The 23,322-nt window shown below is 39.4% G+C and overlaps 1 protein-coding gene across 5 annotated transcripts in view; it reads right to left on the bottom strand.

The window, feature by feature from the left end:
- The window catches only part of TPK1 (thiamin pyrophosphokinase 1), a 305,759-nt gene that overhangs the window by 16,718 nt on the left and 265,719 nt on the right, over positions 1–23,322 (bottom strand). Inside the window, exon 8 of one of the 5 annotated variants that reach the window (XM_059850137.1) lies at positions 13,992–14,119. The exons of the other annotated variants lie outside the window; for them this stretch is intronic. Within the exon in view, the coding sequence (XP_059706120.1) occupies positions 14,103–14,119 (17 nt within the window). The 3' untranslated portion in view covers positions 13,992–14,102. Of the gene's footprint in view, positions 1–13,991; positions 14,120–23,322 lie in introns of those variants that run through there. 5 annotated transcript variants of the gene reach the window in all.

Below are 23,322 nucleotides of genomic sequence, written 5' to 3' on the forward strand. Positions count from 1 at the left end.
CCACTGGCATGGAAAGCTGAAATCTTGGGAGAAAAGAAAAAGGGAGGGGCAGAAATTAAACAACTTGAAGACACTTATGGCAAAACTAGAGATAGCAATATATATGAAAGAGGAAAGGGCTTATTTGAACAAATCCCAATTGGCTCTTATTCTTAGTTATGAGTAAAAAGACCCTTTTCCAGAGCTCCAGAAGGCATGCTAGAAATCACTACGGGTTGATGCTTTTTGGAAAGTTTTGCAAGTGTCTCATAAGACTATGCCATGCTTGCATTCGGCCTAAGGGAACTCCCATCATTAGTAAACAGGTTATGCTGTAGTTTTCCTTCTGCTGCCTATATGCAAGCAGCTCAGTACAACAAAGTCATAGGAGATAAGGTTAGGAAATACATGCACAGTAGTTGTCTGTCTATCAATACAGAAACCTTTTCTTCCAGAACACAAACAAAGGGTTTGGGGATTTTTTTAAAATGCCAGTCTTCTTCAGTTACTAATATCAGACCACGTGTCACAGCGCACTCACTTTGATGTAGCATTAATATCAGTATTTTAACAAGTTCTGCATGCAATCATAATGCACTAAAACAGCAAAACATCTCCTCAACACCTTTTAATTGCTAAGGGGACTAATTTCAGCATCTATCCCTGTGAAAATCCTAGAACTCAAACCTCTGTAATCCAGGGTCATCTCTGCAAAAGATCTGCAAGTCAAGATGGGTCATGACAGGTCAAACTTTGAATATATTTCCTGCTTTGAAAACACCTGGTGGGTCTCTCTATCATTCATTAGGGATATGGGGTTCAAATAGTACAAATCTTCAGGCCACCTGAGTATATTCACTACCATGTCCAAGGACAACTGCAACTGCAAGACACATGCGCACATCTTTAGGGAAAATTCATATCTAATTTGGACCTTATCTACTCAGTCTACTTCACTGCTCATTTCTTCAGGCTACAATTCAGAGAGGAACTAAATCATGTGTTAACTCACACTTACCACAGAAACCTCAGCACCCCTCCTGTGCTGTACAGAATCCAAGTCCAGGGAACTCCTTTTAAAACTTCTGACCATAAACCATAATGGAAAAAAGACAGAGAAATTTGCAACCTCTCAAAACAATATATGGACCCCGCAGTGTCTTTAATTCTTGATACGAAAAGCTTTACATTTTGGCTTGTATACAGAACTTCAAAACACCTTTGCTAAGAAAGATCTAGTGTTCAAAAACTACTCAGTCTTGACACTACATGGGCTCCTTCATTTTTGTTGCAACTTTATTATGAAGGAGGAAAATTCCTTAACTTGTCACATTAAGCCAAAATTGTGTTGATCTGACCCTAATGACAATGAGCTGATTCTAGGAACACATGAAAGTCCCTTGCTACTTCTCAAGAAATAGTACAAGCAAGAGTTATCCTTTCCCCAATTTCTCAAGAAAATGCCCCTTTTCTATCCATCCACTGCTAAAATGAGAGATATATGCTTAGAAATTCATCCTATGAAGTGTTTAAGACATTCTGATGGCCACAATTTATCAACATAAATTACTGTACTTCACAGCAGTGCTCCTGTCATAAGAAAACACCACGTGCCCTAAATTGTCTGCTGCCCTCTCCAATAATCAGCCTACTTTTTAAAATCTAGAGAATCTAGAGATTTGCTGATAAAGGACACTTCAGTGCATACAGTGACAAAAAAAAAAAAAAAAAAATTGAGATTCATACACATCACTGGACACGTCCACACACTGCTCTATTAATCTTTAGATTGGGGTCATTTTTTCTCTTGAGATGTGGTAATAGATTACTTCAAGAGAAAATGGGGAAGAGCACCCAGAAGGGGCCTACTGAATACTAAGCAGGTTTGCCTCCTTCCATCTTGGTCTAATCCTAAACTATATCTAATGACCAAAGCTGCTGTTTACTCTGTCCAACCAAACTGATGCAGGAGCACATGTTTAGTGTCACCAGCCTGCCCCTGCATCTCCTCAAGCACCCTGTGCTGTAAGACCTGGCACTGCTCCTCTTCTCTCCCTGATCACAACACATTTTGCTGGTTCCAGCATCATCACACACCTGCCCATGAGCTCCTGATGTCCCATACCCAACCTGCTTTGCAGCTCTTTTTTTTTTATTTTCTCTGGGAGTCAAAACCTACTCTCTTCTGGATAAGCACTCTGATCCCTGGTCTTTTCTCCTGTAGCAATTCAGTCTCTAAGTTACAGTATATAGCAAAGACTTTATCTCGCTCCTCAGTCCCTCTGGATGAGTCCTCTGCAAGCTACCAGACACTGAGTCCCATATTTAATGTTCTTTTGTTTCAGGACATTTAAAACTGCATGAAGAAAAACATACATGGAAGTGCCTGGGAGTAAATTATGAAGGGAATGGCATCATGTTCTTCAGCGCCTAAAAATCAGTCTTGTTTTTTATAGTATTTGTCCCACATGTGAAAATTGTGATTACCAGCAGCATAGGAAATGCCCACCACTGTCTTTAGAGGCACACTTCTCCATCCACAAAACAGAAATCAGTGGAGTGCTGTCACTATAGGACACAAAATAACACGATGCGGACACACTGCTCTTTTCGAGGTAAAAGAGACTTTTTAATTTCTGACTTTAACATTTATAGATTTCCAAAAGTGACAGTGGATTGGAGGGTGAAAGTGCCACCTCTCCAATGATGCTGGACAAACCAACAGCCTATTAAATTTCTTCTCCTCCATAAAAGAATGCAAAACAATAAGTTATTTACATAAAGTGTGTGAGAAAGTTTGTTACAAGAATATAAACATCAGAAGGCTTAGAAAATCTTAAAAAATCAGGGTGACAGAGTATCCTTTGTGCAAATCACAGAATCACAGAACAGTGTGAATTGGAAGGGCTCAGGTGGATCAATCAAGTCCAACTCCTAAATGAGTGGCCCATATGGGGATTAAGCCCATGACCTTGGCATTAATTGAATCATGCTTGCACCAAATGACCAAGAGCAAGGGTGCTGTGCCTTTGCTCCTGAGGGTACAGTCCTGCATTCTTGGAGGATCCCTGCTGGATTCCTTCTCTCACTATTTCATTCTTCAGCCAAGGAGATGGTCCACCAGGGTTGGTCCACACTGGGCTTCACCACTCCTATTCAGCTGAACTGCCTGTGGGGCTGTGGCTAAAGGCATAAACTAAAGCAGTGCCAAGCTGCTGTGTGGAATGCTGGCATCCAATCTGCCTCCTGAGATGGCTCAGGAATTCCTGCACAAGGAACGACAATTCTGGCATCTCTGCAGCTCCTCTGGTATGTTTGCACCTCCAGGGAGCCTCAAAATGAAGCTCTTCTGATCTACTTCTTCCTGCTCATGGTAACCTCAGAACGCTTCCCCCTATGTAACAGAATGCACCGCCCATGCAGAGGTTAAAGGCTTTGTTTGGAATTCCCCTGCATCTTCCTCCTTCTAAGAAATCAACATAAGATTTTCTGTTATTGCCTGTACAGGTTTCCCAGGACACACACCTTTCAAACGATGACAATGTCTTTAAAGTTTTAGGCTCTGCATTATCAGCTAGGAAAATCTATGAAAAGGGTGGACACATTTTGAGTTTTTTGGGCCAGTGCAGACTGGACTTTATTGGACTTTATTTCTATGAAGACCAAACTAAAGTATTACCAGGTAGGCCCATACATTATTGGACAGTATAACACCAACCATTTCTAATATATTCTCTACTGGTCCTGCCCTGTTTCAGTCTGGAACCCCTAAATGTCACTTGTCCTGTGACAGACTGCTACAGACCCTCTGTGATATTGATGGCATCTGCTTCACACAGCCAACAAGTCCCCAACATCACGAGACAAAGCTTTAGAAGAGGAGATGTTCTCACTATACTTAATCACAGACAATGTGAACTTCTGCCTCTCCACACTCTGAGAACATCACCCCAACTTCACAGCAAGGATGACTTGCTCACTCTTGCTGTTTAGATGCTACACACCTTATTTTGCATAACCTTCCCCCTCCTTTTCATGGCTTGTGCCAGTCTCATATCTTCATGGAGGAAAAAGAAGTTTGCTTCTTGGGAGAAGCTACACAAATGAATAATAGAAGTCCATACTCTGAGCACCTTGCAAAAATAGACATTGAGAAAGATCCAGCACATATTGGTCCTACTTGGATGCTAAACCATAGGGAAAACAGTTTTTGGCTGGCAACAGTGGTGTTGCACACAACCCTTTGAGCATCAACTTTGAAAGTTTTTTTTACGCTAAGTGGGTCATAATTTTTGCTCCCAAGTCACTGTGCAGAGAGAAAGAAAAAATCACTGGGGCATCCAGTGACATTATGGGCGATAGGATGAAGGTAAAATGACAGTGCTTATTTCTTCATTAAAGCAAAGCATCTGCCACTTTGTTAATATTCCAGTATGCCCTGCTCCCAGAGAACTGTGAAGGCAGCAATGATTAAAGGCAGCTCTGACCGGGGAAAACGCATGTTACACTGACCTCAAAAGTGTAATTCAAAATTTATGCTGCTGAATGGTCTACACTCTGATCTGAGGAACCATCTGTGTAGTTGTAGGTACAGTACATACACAGTCTCAGGAGAGGCACCCCGGACTTATCGTCAGCATGACAGGGAACAAAAGATGATGGTCCACTGCCAACCCCTCTTGCCTAAAAAAAAATTTTGAGTGAAGCTTATGACCCAGGAGATAAAAGGTTACTGAACCTGGTCCTCAGAGAGGCCACTGCCCTGACCCATCAGCTGTAATTGCTCAAAGAAGCCACCCACAGGCTGCTCAGGGCCATTTTGCTGTAAATAGGCAGCTGTGAACACAGGAGACTACAGTGGCTTCCTGCCAAAAATCTGCATTTTAATAATTTTGTAATTGCATATTTTTGCAATCTGTTGACTCTGACTTATTTTAAGAACATCCAAAGAGTAAAACAGTATCACCACCAGATTTTATGGTACTTTAAATTTCACAATGAAGTTGCATCAACTCAGTAATTACTGTGAATAATTAATAATAAAGGTTATAATGATGTGACACATTCTAGTGAATCCCTGAAATTTAGGATGTTGAAGTGATAAAAACAAAATAAAAATTATATTTAATAGTAAATATTAGAAGAAAAATAATTAAATTCCATAATTAAAAAAAACAGATTGCAAATCCAGCCTGGGTGATGGTGTTGCTATCAAGCTTATGTAATTTCATTAGAAGTTATTTGCTTTAAAGATGAAAAATAATTTTAGCAAAAATGGCTGTGATCCTGCAAATGCCAGCATCCACAGGCATAACCATGCCTGTGAATAGTCTAATGCACAATGGGACCACTTGTGCGGAACTGTTTGCAAGACTGAGGCTCCAGTCAGAATTTGCACAACAAAACATTTAAAAATTATCATCTAATAAAAATAATGTGGAATTGAATCCACTTTTACTTGGTTGTGCTTTTCAGATTAGTGCTATGAACAATATATTGCATACAGGATATGGAAAAAGTTTCAAATTATCCAAGTCCCTTTGCTTAAAGAAACAGAGTCAAACATATTCTGGCTCACCTTAGCTCACTGTACCCTTTCCATCCAATATTCTGAAACTGTGATCCCTACAGCAGACTTCCAGGGAGGGCCACAAGACACCTAGATGCAGTATTTCTTTCATGTACTTACAGGCTGAAATTGAAATTAAATCTATAGCTTCCAAGACTAGAAGCTGTGTAAGGAATCACCTCATAATAAAGCAGACAAGTAATTATAAATTAGAGTGTACATCTCCAATGGCTGATCAGGCTCAATGGGCTCTGACTGGCTCCTTTTCTTTCCTAACCCTGAAAAGTCGCAACAAAAGCCCCCAGTGGGGCAATTTGCCCCAGTATATCCTGGGAAGGACAGTGAAAGGCTGCCAGAGCTATGACTGAGGGTTTAGCTACAGCAGTTCAGCCCAAGAGGTGTTGGGCTTTTTGTTGTCATCCTTCCCTCCGCCCCCGAGCTGTCATTCCTTGTCATTAGAGCTTATTTCCTTAGTAAAGGTGTGTTTGCTAGCAAGAGAGGGAAAGTGCTGGGTGACAGATCCTGGTGACAGATTTGCCACATATAATGATATACAGATGTGATTTTCATTCTGATTTGCAAAAGGAAATGCAGTGTTTTTACCCAATTCTGAAGAATGTAAAAAAATGCAAGGATTTTTTTTTACCCTGAATATTTAGCAATACTTTTCTTGAAAGCTTGTTGCAATTATTTCTCTGTTTTCTCATTAGTTTTCTTCCAGAGCCACTACATGTTCCTCCGCCTTCCAATTTGAAACAGTATCATGTAGCCCCAATGAATGCACCAGTTTTTACCAAGAGTGAACGAAGTATTCAGAGAGAATAAGCTAGAGTTGCAAGTATTTATCACTGGTCACTAAATACCGAAGAATAAACATAAGATCCTAGAAGGATGGCAGCCATCATAGATGAGACAGATTTATGATATATGTGGAGTGCAAACTCCCCTCACCTTCCTAATGCCACAACTTGTCTAGTGGCAAGGGAAACACAGCAGTTGTTTCATCCCCTTGTCAGCTCCAAGAAGCAACCTGAAGAGCTTTATTCACTCAGAAATGTAAAGTAATACACACTGAAAGACCATACTTGCAACCTTCTCCATCACTCACCCACTATGAAACCTTCACTGCCAGGCAGCAACTGCCAACACTTCCTAGCAGGGGCCTCCAGTGGCTGCTTCAAGGCTCAGCAATGCCATAGGAGGAAAGTAACACTTAATTTTGCTTCTTTATTGGTGGGTGGGAGGGATGGGAATGTAACAAATGACCCCTGACATAAGGCATTTCATGGAGAATTGACCAGTTGGGATTAATGGCCCTTGGCTGAATCTGGGCTATAAAATTTTTCAGCCAGCCATTAATTTTCAGGAAATGTTCTATCCCTCAGCCATTATTACTTAAATAAAAACATATATTGTGTATATGGTCAAATCAAATTACCACTAGAATTTTGTCAAGCACAGATAAGGGTGTAAATTTACTGTGTTATTAGGGTTTTTCCTTTTATGCTCAAATAACTATAGTTTGGTAGTGGGAATGACTCTTATACATGCTTGGGGAAAGCACCCTTGCTTTGTCCTTGTGTAAAGTGATCACGGGATTAGAAGCTGGGATAACTAATTTAAAAAAAATCATCATCAATTACCTCAATTTTTCTGTTATGATCATGAAGAAAAGCTGTGTACATTTACTCACAGATGTTCACTGTAATTACACACAATGATATGTATATTTATCACACAAAAATATATACAGTACATCAAACACATGGAAGGTGGCGTGGCATTTTTGCAGTGAATTTGGGCTGAATATATTAATTATGCACATGAAAGCTGTAATTGCATAGTGCAGATCATCCTAAAGAAAGGCGAATAAAACTTTCCTACCACACTTAGGAAACTGCACAGTGCAGGAGCACCAATTTATGAAAAGGAATTTAGCAAAATTTTATGGAAGCTATCGCTTGCAAGACTGAGTCTCTACTTCAGCTGCCATTGATGAGGCCATACAGTGATTTGAGAAGGAAGAAAACTATCACCAATAAAATTTTAGAAGCCTTTATAAATGACTGAAAATAGATTTTCTGTACAAGTGCCTTGACTTGAAAATGTCATGGTAAGGTCTGGACCCATGACAGGTATACAGTCCAGTATAGTTAGTATTAATGTATTATTTACCAGTAGAGAGAAGGAATTTATAAGCTTACAAAACATCTACGTAGGGCCAAGGATGACCCACAGATACATGACTTTAAAATATTGAATGCTTTTTATGTATACAGAAGTGATGTTCTCATCTGGAGATGCTTTACTTTCATGAGTTGCTCTGTTTTCCTCCCAGAGAGCCCGTCACAGTGTGCCTCAGGCTGTATCCTTAGGGGTGGCCTCACCAAGGACACAACAGAGGGTGGACTGGTTTTGAGGTGACAAAGCTAAGAAAGGAGTGGTGAAGCTTCAGTCACTCCAGCAGCAACGGGGGACTAATGCCATTCCCTGTCTCTGAGAAGCAGCAGGGCTGGACACCCAGCCCCGTGGTGTCCCTCAGTGCCTGAGGCTGACAGAACCTCTGCAGTACATGCCAGTCACCCCAACACACCTGAGGGGAGGTACTGGGTTCTGCACTGTTCTTACAGTGCCACTTGCAGAAAATGAAGGACATTCTAAATCCACACCACAGAAGGACAAATACCGATCTTATTTATTCTGAAATGTGCACTACTGCATGTCAGTTTGTGGGCATGCAGTCCCCAATCCTTGCCCCTTACCTCCCTGCATCAGTGCTGAGCTCCCTGGCACCCTTGAGGTGCTCTGACCATTTCTCTTCCCTCTCCCACCCACCTTTGGTCTTCCCCATGTCTCCTGGGAGGGCTGGCAAGCTCTTGCTTCATCCAGTTACCACATTCAGCCACTTCACACTCCCTTCCCCATGCCAGGAAGGGCTTTGTCTTTTAGCAAAATAACAACATGAATCTTCCAAGCTACTCAGCACCTGCAGTTTGTCAAGTGAGAAGGAAGTATGCCCAAAGCATGTGCAGACAGGGCTCTTCTAGAAAGAGTTTCAGCTTTCCAAATCATCCGCTATTCCTAATGTCTTCCACGGTGGTCTGCCTCATGCCTTGTTAGTTCTGTAGATTGCAGAAAGACTTCCAAGCAGCGTGATATTAAATGCTCTAAAAGATGACAAAACCAGGACGGGGCCCAGTGTAATATGAGCTTTATACTAATGAACAATCAGTGAAATAATGACTTACTGCCTCCGCACTTCATGGCGGAGGCAGTAAGTCTTTGTTTCATTTGAAACAAAGGAAAATTAAGCTTGCATGTTCTGATTCACCTTGGCCTTCTTCAGTCTTGTACTTAATGTAGTCACTGATATGCAAACCAATTTCATCAAGTCTTGAGAGATTATTCTGGCTGGTACTAATAACTGAGCTAAAAAAATCAGGTTTGATCAGACTCTGATGCTGAAGAGTTGCATATTCAGCTCTAGATTTTGTATTTCCTGGCATTTACTGCCCATTTTCTGTGAACACATACAGCTGAAAAAAAAGGGCTTTGTAAGGGCACAACTCAGGACAAAATTTACTCTCAAATCCTGCCCATATGAGAAGGCAGCCAAGATCTTCTTTCCTTTTTCACTCTTTGTACTGAAATGAAACTTTTTTACCATACCACGTTAACCCATAAGAGAATCAGAAAGCAAATAATAATTTCTGCCATAAAAGCTATGAGCAAATGTAGCAAATATTTTATATTGTAATTTCTGTAATCAATACTATAAAAGTTGGTGAAAAATGCACCACCACCTTAAAACACATTGAAACCTGTAATGAAGCTTAATAGCAATCATAATGTTTAATTCACCAAATGGATGGAGCATAAGAGATCATCCACTGTGAAAAATACAATTCAAACATTTTTAGAGCCCTAGAAAAATGCAAAAACAATAGAAAATAAAAGTATATTTATATGCCAGAGATTGAAGTTCTTTTCTGGGTAGAGAAAAGGCAGGAAGACACCACGAGGTGATCTTGCCATGTTCTCTCAGTGTACAAACTACTTAAAAACCAATTAGGTAAGAAGATTCATACTTTGCTTTTTGCCCCCCACAAACCAGTATGTCTTATCAGCATTACAAAGAAAGGTATCACCTAGGAGACAGAGCAAACAGCAATGCTGTTTAAATTAATACTCCTTTTACATTTTTAAAAGGAAATTGTTTTCCCTAGCTGTGACCCTTGGCTAATGCAAATCCACTTGCTTCTGTTGCTTTATTCTACTTGCTTTATTTTCCTATGTCATTCTATATATTCAATTCTTTTTGTAAGACTGAGAGCCTTTAGAGGCAGGTGTTAGGCATTTGTTATATGTTCATAGAAAGCTTCTTTAAGCCTTTTTATAGCTTCTAAAAAAGCTTCAAAGCCTTGTTTATAGTCACGGCAATGACTGAAAACTGAAATTTCATCAGCTCAGAAATATAATCCATAAGATGCAACATAGATAGGTATCCAAGTAGATAGTTTGATTTTAGAAGTAAGAATCCAATACTTCCAAAAACTTTGGTAGATGTTTTAGTAATTTGTGCTACACCTAAACAAACTACAAATGGATTAAGGGGTGATATTTCCAGGACTTTTGGATATTTTTATCTGTAATGGTTGTTAAACATGGTTAGCAGAAGGAATTTGTTAAGTATTTCTGAAAAAATCAACACAGTACAAGGCCTAATTTTGGCTTGTAAACATTTTGGTCACAGTGGAATAGAAAATGCATAGTTAGGGGAAAAATATCTAGTACCTTTTTCAATTTAAAACCACTGTACTATTATTCTCCATTTCAGCCGAAACTATTCCAACTTCCTTATGCACATGAAAAATAACACCAGACACTGAGAAGCAATTACCAGCTCCTGTGAGATGAGTCCCTTATGCTTGTAATTAATGTGTTTTAGCTTAACAACAAAACAAATCTGAAATTAGTAAGTGTTTTTTTACATTTTCTTTGCTGCACAAAGAAAACCCACCAGGCAGCCAAAGAAGAGCTATATCAACATATCTTCTCATAGTTTTCAAAGCTTTTTGGTCTAGGATATAAAATAAAGATGGTGGAGGAAAAGAATTGCCCATAATGCTTTGAATGGCACGATGATGTTGCCAGCTTGAAATGATTAGCTGCTCATTAATACAATGCTGAAGTGATTTTCCCATGTCAGTCCTCACATACATGGATTTTGCATACACATGTACAAGACATGAAAGTATATGAGAAAATAAACCAACAGCATCATGAACAGTATCATCTAGTCACATTGAACTGATGCTGATGAGAATTAATTGCCTCCTTTTTTACTTGTACATTAAGATATAATTTTAAACACTCGCACAGGAGCTATTTTTTCTCCATTTCCTGCCTCTTTGATACTGAGGTGTTTTATTCAAACCCTTGAATTACAATTCTGTGAGTGGTTTTGCCTGTGCAATGTTCTGGACCTGATTTTGTATTGTGTTTATTTCAGCAGTGATGAGAGGTTTTTGTCCAACACAGCTCAAGTTGTGGTGATGCTTGTGGTGATTCAGCCCTGGTGTCTGAATTGCTTTGAAATCTCACTAGGTGAGAAACAGCACAAGCTTGTTTGATCATGGTATTCAGGCCTTTTGTTCACCCCTGACTGAACAGGCACTGTGGGTGAGGATTTTGATTGGGAAAGAGAAATTTTGGGCCAAAACCCTACAGTGAGATGTGGTCTCCAGAAAGGTTAACAAGTTCTTCAACACAGCAAAGATAGATTGCTGCTTGTCAGTAGCACTGTGATCCACTTAGCTGAGGCATTAAAAAAAGAAAAAAAAAATTTTCTCCTTCTGCTTTCTGATGCCTTTCATCACTCTTTATGTAGGAAAGTAAATAGCTGATGCTAGCCCAGCACCTGGCCAGTCATTGCCCTGTTCATAAATCAGAATAAAGCAAACATCACTTTCTCCACAGTGTAATCAGGACACAAGTTCCCAGTGTATGGTGCTTTCAGCTGTCAGCTTTCCGTATTTATCTTGTTTTTTGGAAATCAATCCTATGCAATGTGAACATGGAGAGGTGGAAATGAAGAAATTTGCACAGTATCACTCCTCAAATTTACTTATCTTGTAAATCCATAAGGCACCTCTCATGCTCATGTAATGAGCATGTTATAAATAAAAAAGAGAAAGAAATCACCTCTGCAAAGTAAAATCAGCAACAATTCTAACACTTTATCCCTAGTAAATGCTAGAAAAATGCAAGGAAAAGAGATCACTTCTTCATAAATATTTTAAGGCAATATATTTATGAGAGCATAACTCATTGAGTATGCTTCCAGTATCAAAGACAAAACCAGTTTTCCTTAAAACTCATGCTATACTGGAAAAGAAACAAAAAAAACGTTATTTATGGTAGACCAAAGGGTTTGCCACATGGAATTAGACCTGTATAAATAAAGACATTGTATTATTGAGTGTTAACTCAGTTGCAACTTTGCCTGTAACTGACATATAGAGCAATCTATTTTCAAAGATGGCTTGCATCAGTTGTGTCTGGCTATTTACTTCCAAATGATGAAACTTATGGTTCAGCTTCCTTTTATGTGGCTCAAAGAAGATTTGGAGATAAGGCAAAGGAAGGACTTCAGGACTTCAACTGGTGTCAACAGACAAAAATGTGTATATATTTTATAACACTTCTATAAACTCTTTAATACTGTTTTAGCTTTTACTTGGATCATGCTCTAGCACCTCACAAACAAGCACAATGCAAATGCATTCAAATAATGAAACTTCCTCTAATAGTCCCAAGAGTAAATATTCATAAAATTTTCTTTAGACATCTAATTTGATGTCTAAATAATTCTAGAATTGCACAGAATAACCCCAGCACTGCCTTGCACCATAGAGGAACTGAGCTGCCTAACTTTAAAAGCTCTAAATCATACCTAAACTGGAAGCATAGAGTGATTCAAAAAAGGTAGTAGAGATGCCCTAAAAGAGGTTTCTGAAGGACACTTCTGAACCACTGATGATTCACTGCTCATGACCTTCTTTAAGATCATGGATCATGAGCATATGTAAATGGAAGGCCCAACAACAGTGACACAGGGAATTGTAAATAATTGCAGTGTCCATCTTGAAAGTGAAGCAATTCTCTTCATAACCTTTAAACAGACCTGAAACCTGTATTCCCAAGAAGGATAGGCCAGAAGTGAAGAGGGGGACATTTTCTTTTCTGTTGCAGCTCACATTTCTCATTTCAAGAGATTTCAGCTTGGTGTCATCCAGAGGGGCAAATTTCTAGGGGAGGCAGACCACTAAATATCTTATGGTAAGAAATACCAGCTGATATTTGCTCTTGCCACCTCACCTGGACATGCTGTGGAGTGGAAAAATGAAGAGAGAGCCAAAACACAAGTGAAGTTTAAATGAGACTGGTGTGAATCATGACTGCAATAACCAGCTCACCTGGGGCATGTCTCCTATGTGTAGGCAGGAGCTCAATCAAAGCAGTCTGGTATAAATGATGTGATTTTATAGAGAATGACTTAAGCTAACTCAACCTGGTATGTGAACATTTTGTGTTGATCAAAACCTGAAAAAAAATCAATACAAAATGAGAATTCCACTGGTCAGGCTTTGAGTAGTGGCAGACCCTGACATTTAGATCTGAGCACCACAGGCAGACATCTCTTTTCAGGTACAGGCCTGTCTCCAAATCAGATGCTCATTTCACCTGCTTGGCACAGCAGGCCTTTAAATTGACTGTCCCTTACTTCCTCTGGACACAAAAATAAATCAGGTTAGCTCAGCCTGACAACTGGAACTGCTAAAGCCAGCCTGGCCAGCAGCAGATCAGGAACTGTTCAGGTGCCCTGCTCTGGAGCAGCAAGTCCTGCAGAGGAGGATGAGGGAGTAGCGATGCACCTCTCTTGTTAGGTTGCATCAGGTCCACAGGGACCACAGCCTCAGGGGAAAATGCAAGGCTCCACTTAAAGAGCCTGCTGTGCTAATCCATCATGATGGGACAACCACAAGACTTCTCCTTCCTTGTTTGCATTTGGAGCCTGGGTAAAACAGACCAGCCTTAATTCCCATGCACACAGTCCAGGTAAATGCTTAAAGCCCACAGACAGCCTTTAGTGAAAAGCTCTTTTTCCAAAACAACACAGAAGTACATAAGCAAGAAGCTCCAATTCAAATCAGCAGGCTGCTCCATATCCTTATGATAGGTGAGCAATAGAGACACCCTGAGCTACATATGTGAATTTATCTAACACCACTTTACTAATCCTACTATGTAGGGTAGTAATTATGCCCAGAGGGTTTTAAAAAAGTCCTTGTTAACAAAATGAGCAGCATATTTCCTGCAACAAAGGATCTTTCAATACTCTTCATGTTCACATCACACTACCTGAGTTGCTCTTACGCTTCTCATCTTCTTTTCTCTCCTACCCTCAATCTATAGCTCATGGAGCTCTGGCTCTGCTCGGGTTAATGGACTCCATTTTCAGCCATCTTCTCACTTGCCAGGCAGAACTGAGCTACATCTTGGGGAGAACTGTACAAATACAAACAAAGTGAACAAAAATTAAACAGCTTTCCTTTGTTTGTAAAGGCTTACACAGGAGGCTACAACAGGTATTATATTAAAAACTAAAATAAATAAATGTAAGCTGTTCCTAACATAGTAAATATGACATTACTTTCCATGTAACCCAGGGATTGAAAAGAGAAAAGGAAAAACCCAAACAAAAAAGGTGATAGAACAAAGCAGTCACTACAACTTGGCAAAAGTGAAGTCTCACTAAAACCTAAAGCAGTCTTTGTACCCTTTGTCCTGGGTGATCAACAAGCAGTAATTATTTGTTCATTAGCTGCTCAGATCACCGTAAGCTGGTGATGTGCTCAGAAATGGCTGGGGAGTAGACAAAGAAATTTTTCTCCCAAGAAATCAATTTAGGTCCTTCAAGAAAACATGATTAATGTTTTTTTGGGATGCTGCCTGCACTGGAAGGGCAGCTATGTCTTTAGACATTATTAATATAGAGTGATAGAGTGCACTCCTGCTATAAAACTCTCTCAGGTAAAGCCAGCTATGACAGAATTACCGACCTGTCAAACTTCACCAATTTGCTCTCTAACACTGAGAGCATCCAAACCATGTGGGGGCTTACCAAAGCTGCTATTTCTCACTACTGCTGCCTGGCAAGGCCACCTGCCCACTGAGAGGCATGGGGAGGTGGACAGGGTTTTTCTTTCTTCTGCATAAAGATGTGGAAACTTGGAAAACATGTAACAAACCACAATCAATTAGGTGCTGAACACATTCTTACATGAGACATGTAAACTGCTCCAGGGTGAGGGAGATATTTTGGTTTTCCTCTTCATGGTGAGAAATAAGAATCACTGCATTTATCACATGAATTTACTGCTTTGGAAATGGGTATGCTTGCTTGGGTTTTTTCAGATATTTCTAGAAGTCTTCTCTCATTAAAAGCCTACCTGATGGCATGATGGAAATGTACTTTTAAACCTTCTTAGTCACCAAGACAGATACCAACACTATACCTAGAAACATTAGGACCTGAATGTGCATTTTTATGTATGCAAATATCCATTTATATATAATGTAAGTAATCCTAGAACATAGCATCAAGCTTTTTTTGTGTGTTAAAACAGAAAAGCCCCACAAATACAGACCTTACAGCTTTTCCCTATGAGAAAAGACATTGCAGATGCCTATGGAAAGGCTTCTTACTACTACAAAATAAGACAGTTTATTCTCAAGATGTCAACTGAGCAATAAAGCACAAGTAACCATAAAGTATTCAGAAACTTTTCTGCAGTTTGCTGTACTTCTTTATCCAAGATATTTGTATGTGTGTGCAAATGAGCACATACATTATCTGACTTGTCATTAGCTTATCTAAATCTTGACATGAAGTATAAATTGTTAATGATGTGCAGCTGAGAAATGTCAAAAGTATATAGCAGGGCCAAAAGTCAGCACAAAAAGGTAAACAGGAAAACTTTCCATGGCATCTTCTTTCCTGCTAAGAAATGTATAGTAATACCAGTTAAGCAATCTTCACACAGCACTAAACAGGTGAAAGAGTAGAAAAAACCTTCTTTCACAACAATACGTAGAGGAAAAAATAAAATTCCTAAAATGAATCCTGGAATAGTCAGTCCTAATTCTTCTTTCATGAAAGAAACCTTCAGATTCCCATGTAGTTTTCACTATTGTTGGCAACTGATCACTAAGCAGGATAATTGCACTCTAGTGCCATCCTTGATTTTACACTGCATTTGGATACACTGGTTCATTTAAACAAAGGTTTCCTGCTTTTGTTATTTATTTATCTTTTTAGTTAATTGCATGAGGAAGGGCCTCATTCATAAGCATTGTTACATATTTATACACCAAGATTTGAAGAACAGTTGCTATAGGCCTGGAGTTTGACAGGGATTACACATCTAATGAAAGAGTAAGAAAACTGTACTCTAGAATACCAAGGTATATCCCAGGGAAGAAGGAGGGAGAGTGGGAGGGATACTGCCTAGCTTCTTTTTAGTGACCCACTCAGATGTCACAAACTCTGAGATAAACAGGAAGATGTTGGTTTCTACTTTGTGTTGGTGATGTATCAGCAAGAGAGTGTTGCTCTTTCCTTCTAGAGAAGGGAAGGGTGACCACACATCTCTCCCTGCGTCAGGCACGCACAGATATACAGCCAGCACAGATGCTCTTGGGGTGTTGCAGTTTAAACACTACCTCTTCCTCAAGGGTGCATAAAATCAATGTCAACTCATCCTGGCTTCTAGTGGTTACAACATAAACCCAAAGGTACCCTACTGAGGTGAAGTGAGTCATTTATGATTTGTATCAGCTAAAGCAAAGCAAAACAAAATACAGTAACCTCTGCAGCCCACAGCTCATGTACTCCTAGTAAATATGTGTGACTCTGAAAGCTTATCCAGCCTCTTTGTCTGAGGAAATATTTGCTTTGTGAACTGCATATTTCAAAGTCACATTTCACATCCAGCACATGCTCATACTGAAGTCTTACATCAGCAGCTCCTGGCCCACAGGTCTCCTACCTGCAGCATCGACTGTCCGGCTAGCAAAGCTGCCCTGCCTCCTTAAGGCTGTTAGGCTTTGCATCCAATTTATAGCTCTCTGACTGAGGTTTAACACACTATAGAAGCTCATGCAGAACATCAGCTGCTTTTTAACCAAGCAGTTTTCATTCAGTTTCCAGGAATGCATAGATATACCATGATAGTACGTGTTGTGTCCTCAGCCATGTGCCATTGTTATTACTACTGAAAAAGTTGTTCACTAATACTTCATGAAAAAAATGCCTCTTTTACTTATCCAAGGTTTCCTAGAGTACTCTGGTACTCACTGGAGAAATAGGGAAGCAAGAACACAAAGAACAGGGCTGAACAGCCAAAAAAGGTGGCATCAAGCCATCATAAGAATATGTGGAATATGAAAATAGTAGCAGAAATAGAGACTTTCAAGTGCCAAAGTTTGATGTCCTGGAGGCTAAATTAAATCAGAACCAAATTTCTGCATTAAGGGAAAAGAACAAGAAATTTGTCCAGAATGTTGTATTTGGAAAACCTGTTGATGCAGCAAGTTAGGGTCTGTCAAATGATTGCTACACATAACATCAGTAATCAACCTCCAGCTATTAAACTTTCTTTTTGTATTTACTGCCATTCAAATGCAGACATGCAGAGTGCATTTCTTCTATTTCCTCCAAGGAAGTATGCTTAAGAAATGCTTAAGAATGCTTAAGAAATGAAAAGATTTCATCAAAGGACAGGTTTAGGGTATGACATTTCATTTTATTTTAAAATTAGAATCTTGAAGTTTTAAGGACAGATTTTCCAAACAAGCATGGAAATTTCCAAGGTATCATGTAATAAAAGAGAAAAAAAGTTACATGTTGAAGAATACAGTGACATCTACTCATCCTGACCAGAAATCAGGATCATCATATTACCTAAGTAAAGTAAGGATTCTTTTTGGTCCAAGAAACCTCAGAAAGCTGAAACTATAACTATGGCAAATGACTAACCTTAAAATTTTCATAGCTGACACTATCAGTAGTATTGGTAGTTCAGAAATAGAAAAAACTTGTTATCATCCAGGTTATGATGCCTAATAACAGCTTTTGTTCTTTAAAGCTGCTAGAGAGACTGAGTTTCAGAGAAGGTGAAAAAATGACTCCCTTTACTATAAACTAACTTTGAGGACTGCTCCTCACCTCTCTAAGGAGGTGGAGCAGGGCACCAAATAGTGTGCATTACTTTCCAACAAAGCTGAAAATGAGGAAGGTGCTAACAGTCAGATTGCTAAATTAATTCTTAATTCCCTGTTCACTGTTCTAGTGCTCACTCTTATTATGCCCTGGATTAAAACAAACAAACTAAAAGAATCTACCAAAAATAGAAGAAAAATTACAACGCAGCAACTATTCATTGTAAGGAAGAAAAGAACTTTAAAAAAGTTGGGAAAAACAAGGGTTGGTCCCTTCCACACTTTTCATACAAATTACATAATTCTATTTTCAACCTTTATCCCAGATTTCAATGTAAAAATCTTCTGAATTCAGAACTTTATTTTTCAAAGACTGACAGCTTTAATAACTATTCAAAATGACCAACAGCGCTGAGCTCAGAACAGAGGGGAGTCTAAGCAGGGCTGCTATTAAGCTTGAGCAATTAATTGACCTTCTGTTCTATAAAAAATATTAAAAATTCAGAGGAATAAATGTCACATTGTCTTGTCAGAATTTTTTGTCTTTTGCAAGAGCGATCTTTAAAATTTATTTAAAAGGCTCTTGATTGAATGATCTGATTTACAGGCAGTAAAAAAACATAGAAAGGCAAGTGCTGTATCTTGGCTAGCATGAAAATGCCACAAATGCACTCATTTTTCATTTTTTTAAGTTGCACCAATTATTAATAAAACACTTTAGAAAATAAGCAATTTGCATTAAGAAAACATTCAGAAAGTGTTTTTCAGCCCAGTCATGCTCATCTTTAGAGTCCATCAGATGTATGAGATAGCAACCATTCCCCAAGCAGCCAATTTCAAATTCTGCTGAGGACAGGAGAAGGAAACAGTTTGACCTTGGAAAAAATCTCTAAATAAAGTACAGACTTACAAACATGCACATTTGCATCTGCAATGAAAATCCTCCGACCATACAAAGAAATAAGAATGCAATTCATAAAATACTTCTCCTGAAAAGACACTTCACCCACGAGAGGAAATGGGGATGAGACTCATCTGAGTAAACACAAACACCTACAATGCCCTAAGGCTGGAACTGTATAGGGGGTGTGACTCAAGCTAGACTTGGGAAGTAAATCAAATAAATGATACTTTCAAACTGCCCACTCATCTTCTGAGCTTAAAAGGAACAACTGTGACTTGCTAGCTGCAGAAGTACAATGTTTGGCAAGATGAATCATAGTTTTCCTAACTGCATCACTGAGTACAGACAATTTGTCCCTTATTCCTCTGTACCTTCCCTGCTTGCAAATGTTATCTTTCTTACATATTTTCCCAGTTGTATTTCCAGAGAAATGCAATAACCATTACAAGTCTGAAATACCTACATCAAAATTGTTTGTAATGGATTATGTATGTATGGATAGATGGATCTCTGGATCCTCTGCTGTGAAGTCAAGGATGCAATAGTATTCCACCTGATTATACATATATCATAAAAATGTCTAAAATATTGTTAAAAGCAGCCTGTAATATTTTGAGTAACATAAACTACAGCTGCTGATGGTTTATAAGGTGTATATTGATAGCCTTTATATTAAAAGAGTGACCTCAGTTCCCAGGGAGCCCCTTTGTGTCTCCTGCACTAAGAATTACAGGCTCCTCCATTGGAAATGTCATTTCCACTTGTTCACTACATTGCTTATGTAGAACAAGTCCACAAGAAGTATTGTGGGATCAGTGCTATGTCAAGGAAGAACTAAATCATGCCCCAACTCTGCTGTTACCCTGGGAGCTCATCTGAAATGCAAGGAGGAGTCAAAAGTCAGATTAATATCATACAAATGAAAGGAAAGTGATTACAGTAAATGTGACATTTGAGAAATTGTATGCTAAACAAATAGAGAAGGAAACAGAAGGCAGCCCAAGCTGTTTTGCTGACCCTCACGTGCACATATATTTAACTCTCAACAAAACATTTTTATCATAATTTCTGCAGCAAATTCTGCTGTCAGCTAATTCTCAACCAGACTCCATACCCTCCTTTTTCCTAACCCTCTCTGGCTGCACAAGCACTTCTGCAGCTGGCCAGTTGCTCATTGCTTCCTGTTGTCATAGGGAAATAATTATGTTAAAATGCACAGGCCAACAAGAAACAGTGTCAATGTTGCTGAACATGTTGGAAAAGGGCAAGTTCCCCTGCTTCTGATGTAGCAGAATTTTACAGAGAGTTAACCAACTGCCCAGGAGGGCAATAATAATTACTTGGGAAAATTATAATAATATGGGTAGAAATAGGACAGTGCAATGAACACTGAACTGTCAAACTGCTGGCTGATGTTTCTCATGGTGACTTGAAGTCCCATCTCTCATTGAGTTGTGCATTGGCTTCAAAGAACACCACAGCACTACACAGGTCAATGTATACTTCTGTCAAAACCTGTGTCAAGAACCTCTGGAGGGCCCTTCTGCAGTTGTCAGATGCACCCACAGCTGCACAACCCTCTCCTTGTCCTCGCTCCCCTCTCCAGTCATCACAGTTAAGAAGACAGCTTAGAAGAAATGCACAGAGTGAGACAAAGTAAATGCTACCCAATGCAACAGATGCCTCATCAGTCACAGTGACTTGTTAAACTATTGAACATAAAAGGTGACAATTAAATATCAGCACAATCATTTAGCTGCTGATTGTTTAGCAGAAATATCAAGTCTGTCCTACAATCCAAACTGCCTCCCACACAGTGCCAGATAGAAAATTGAATATTGCAACAACACCAGGGGAAGAATGTCTTTTTCTAGTCTGTACTCTCATCTTCCCCCTGCTAAAAGATTAAATTAAAAACTTCCTTATCTTTTACAACTTGCTAGTATGACAAAAACTATTTAAATAGAATTGGAATTTTAACTAATAGAGTTATTCTTACGTAATTCCCCATATTAGCTGAAAGCACCTTCTCAGGTTCAAGTCTGCCTGGGCTGGGACATAAGATTAGATTTAAAAGCTCCAGTTTTAAGGAATAAAAGCACTTAAAGCAGCATTACATAAGCAGTTTGGCTGTAGTGATATAACGAGGGAATACAAATGTTGAACAGATATGAAGGAGGAAACCGTGAAGAAGTTCTTAGGGTAGCAATATGACTGGTATTTATATAAGAAGATTAAGTACAATAGTTGAGATTCAGAATTAAAGGCTATTTAGTGCTTAGAGGCATGGTTTTGTGGTGGATTTGTCACTGTGAGGGTTATGGCTGAACTCCATGATCTTAAAGGCCTTTTCTAAACTAAATGATTCAATGATTCTATGCAGGTGGTTAATGACACAAGTAAGAGAGAAGATGTATCTCCTCCCTATAAAATGGAGACACAAAAGAACAGGATGCTCCTTCCAAACATATCATGTCGGGTTTTCTTCCCAGGAGTGAGCTGAATACAAGCAGCAGTCAGGGGCCTCTCCAGGACCACTCACCTGGCAGTCCAAAGGCAGGAGCTCCCCAGCACCTCCTGCCTCCCATCTCCAACCATCGTCATCTCCAGTACAGTTCCTTGCCATCTCTGCAGTGATCTTCATCTTTCCTCCAGCCTTGTGTCAAAACTCCACTCATTACTCTCTGCATATTGACAGCTTATCACTGCTTCTTTTCCTGACTGCATTTCTTCCTTGAGAAGCTGGCAGCTGTGACAGGAGCTGCTCTAGGACCACCTCTTTTGGGGGCAAAAATGACAGGGATGGGAGGGGCAAATCATGCAAGGAAAAGATTACTACAGCTTTTCAGGATGAAGACTAAAACACAAGCTCTTTACATTTTTTTAAATTTTTTTTTTATTTTTTAATTTCTTCTCCCCAAAATACAATTTAACAGTTATCAAACATTTCAGGTTCTAATGATCAGGCACTGATGCCCAGTACAGAAGCTTAGGACTGTCCTCTCAACAAACATGTTGATTATTAATGTTACTTTTTGTATTGTGTTCACCAAGAACACAAGTATCTTTGATACTTTGGCAAGACTGTAAGTACAGATACCTCATTAAATAACAAATGGCAGAGCAGTCTTACGAAGTACTTGACAGAAGGAAAAACAGAGCTGTATTATTTGTATAAGCAGCTACAAATGGAGATCAACCTGTGACCTGAGACAGCTGAGAGAGTAAAAAAGTGAAAAGTCAGGTTCCTAACCCTGCAACCTTCATTGCTCTGTTAAAGCCCTTTATGTTTCTTTTAAAATGACATTTCACCTACATATTTTTTGACTTTCAAATGAAACAATACCTCCCCACCACATTCAGTGTTGTCATTGAAAGACTGTGTTACAGCTGTTGCATCTCACTGAATTCAAAACAGTCTAGGTAGAAGCAGTGAGAAAGAATTTATTTTTTTAATGCTCTGATACAACCCACTGATTGTACCATCTGTCCAACACATGATGAAGAATCTCTAAACAGAGAATAGCTGTAGGGGACATAGTACAGTATTTGCAGATCTGTTCTTGGTAAGAGATAAGAGCTTGTATTAAAAAAGGAAATTCAGCTTTTTTTTTAACACAATATATTAGATATACAGTATGTTTCTGGCATGAAGTGAGGAAAAAATAAAACTGCAGATCTGTCCAGATGGAGGGGGGAAGTACTGCCAAAGGCATGACAAGAAAAAGGTGCTTGATCCCGTGTGAACACCATGTAAACGCAATCTGCCCATCACAAGTTCAAAAGAAGATGATGGGAGTTCTAGAAATGTCTTTCTGCAATGCAGGAATTCACATAAAGAATGAAAAATGCAAAGCTCAAGTTACCACGGCATGAGTGTGCAAAAGTATGCTAATAAAAGTGACAGCACTAAGTGCTTCAGTTAAGTATTTAATAGGATTGTAACAGCCACACCCATAAATCTGCCCATACCAAGTATCAATTATGTGGCATTCATCTCACTGAAATAATTTCTCTAAATTGGCTCCTCACTGGCAGCTCTCCAATTACTCTTTGTAAGGATAGTATGTCTTTATCCTTTTGACTGGCACAGGACAACATATCTTCAGAGAGTCTGATATATTTATAGGTCATTTCACCTCAGAAAAACCTGTGTGTGTCACAGGAATTTCAACGACTCAGGGAATAGCAGCAGAGATCAGAGAGAGGCAAATCTTCTACCCATTCAGCAGCTCTGCTTGGATGCCTCTTTGAAATGTCTCAGGCTGTGCTCAGAGCTCAGTGCTGCCACAGAGAAGGGGCTGGGGCAGTGCCAAGCACTGGGACCCCCTGGAAATGCAGGGCTGGGTCAGGAGTGCCCAGCCCCTGTAAGTGTAGAGCTGGCTGAGGGCTAGAGGAGTAGCTTCTAGGCTGTGGAGATTGATGGTCTGTTCAGTTTTACTGCCTGCAGACCCCATGGGCTTGATATTCTCCCTTCTAAAATTGCATACCCAAATCCCAATCCCTAGAGTTTGCAAGAGCCTTCCAAGAGCACTGATCTTAAATCGGATGAGAACTGAAGCATTTTAAAATCATTATATAAATA

This window comes from Haemorhous mexicanus, chromosome 1, assembly GCF_027477595.1.
Source record: "Haemorhous mexicanus isolate bHaeMex1 chromosome 1, bHaeMex1.pri, whole genome shotgun sequence".
Lineage (NCBI taxonomy): Eukaryota > Metazoa > Chordata > Aves > Passeriformes > Fringillidae > Haemorhous > Haemorhous mexicanus.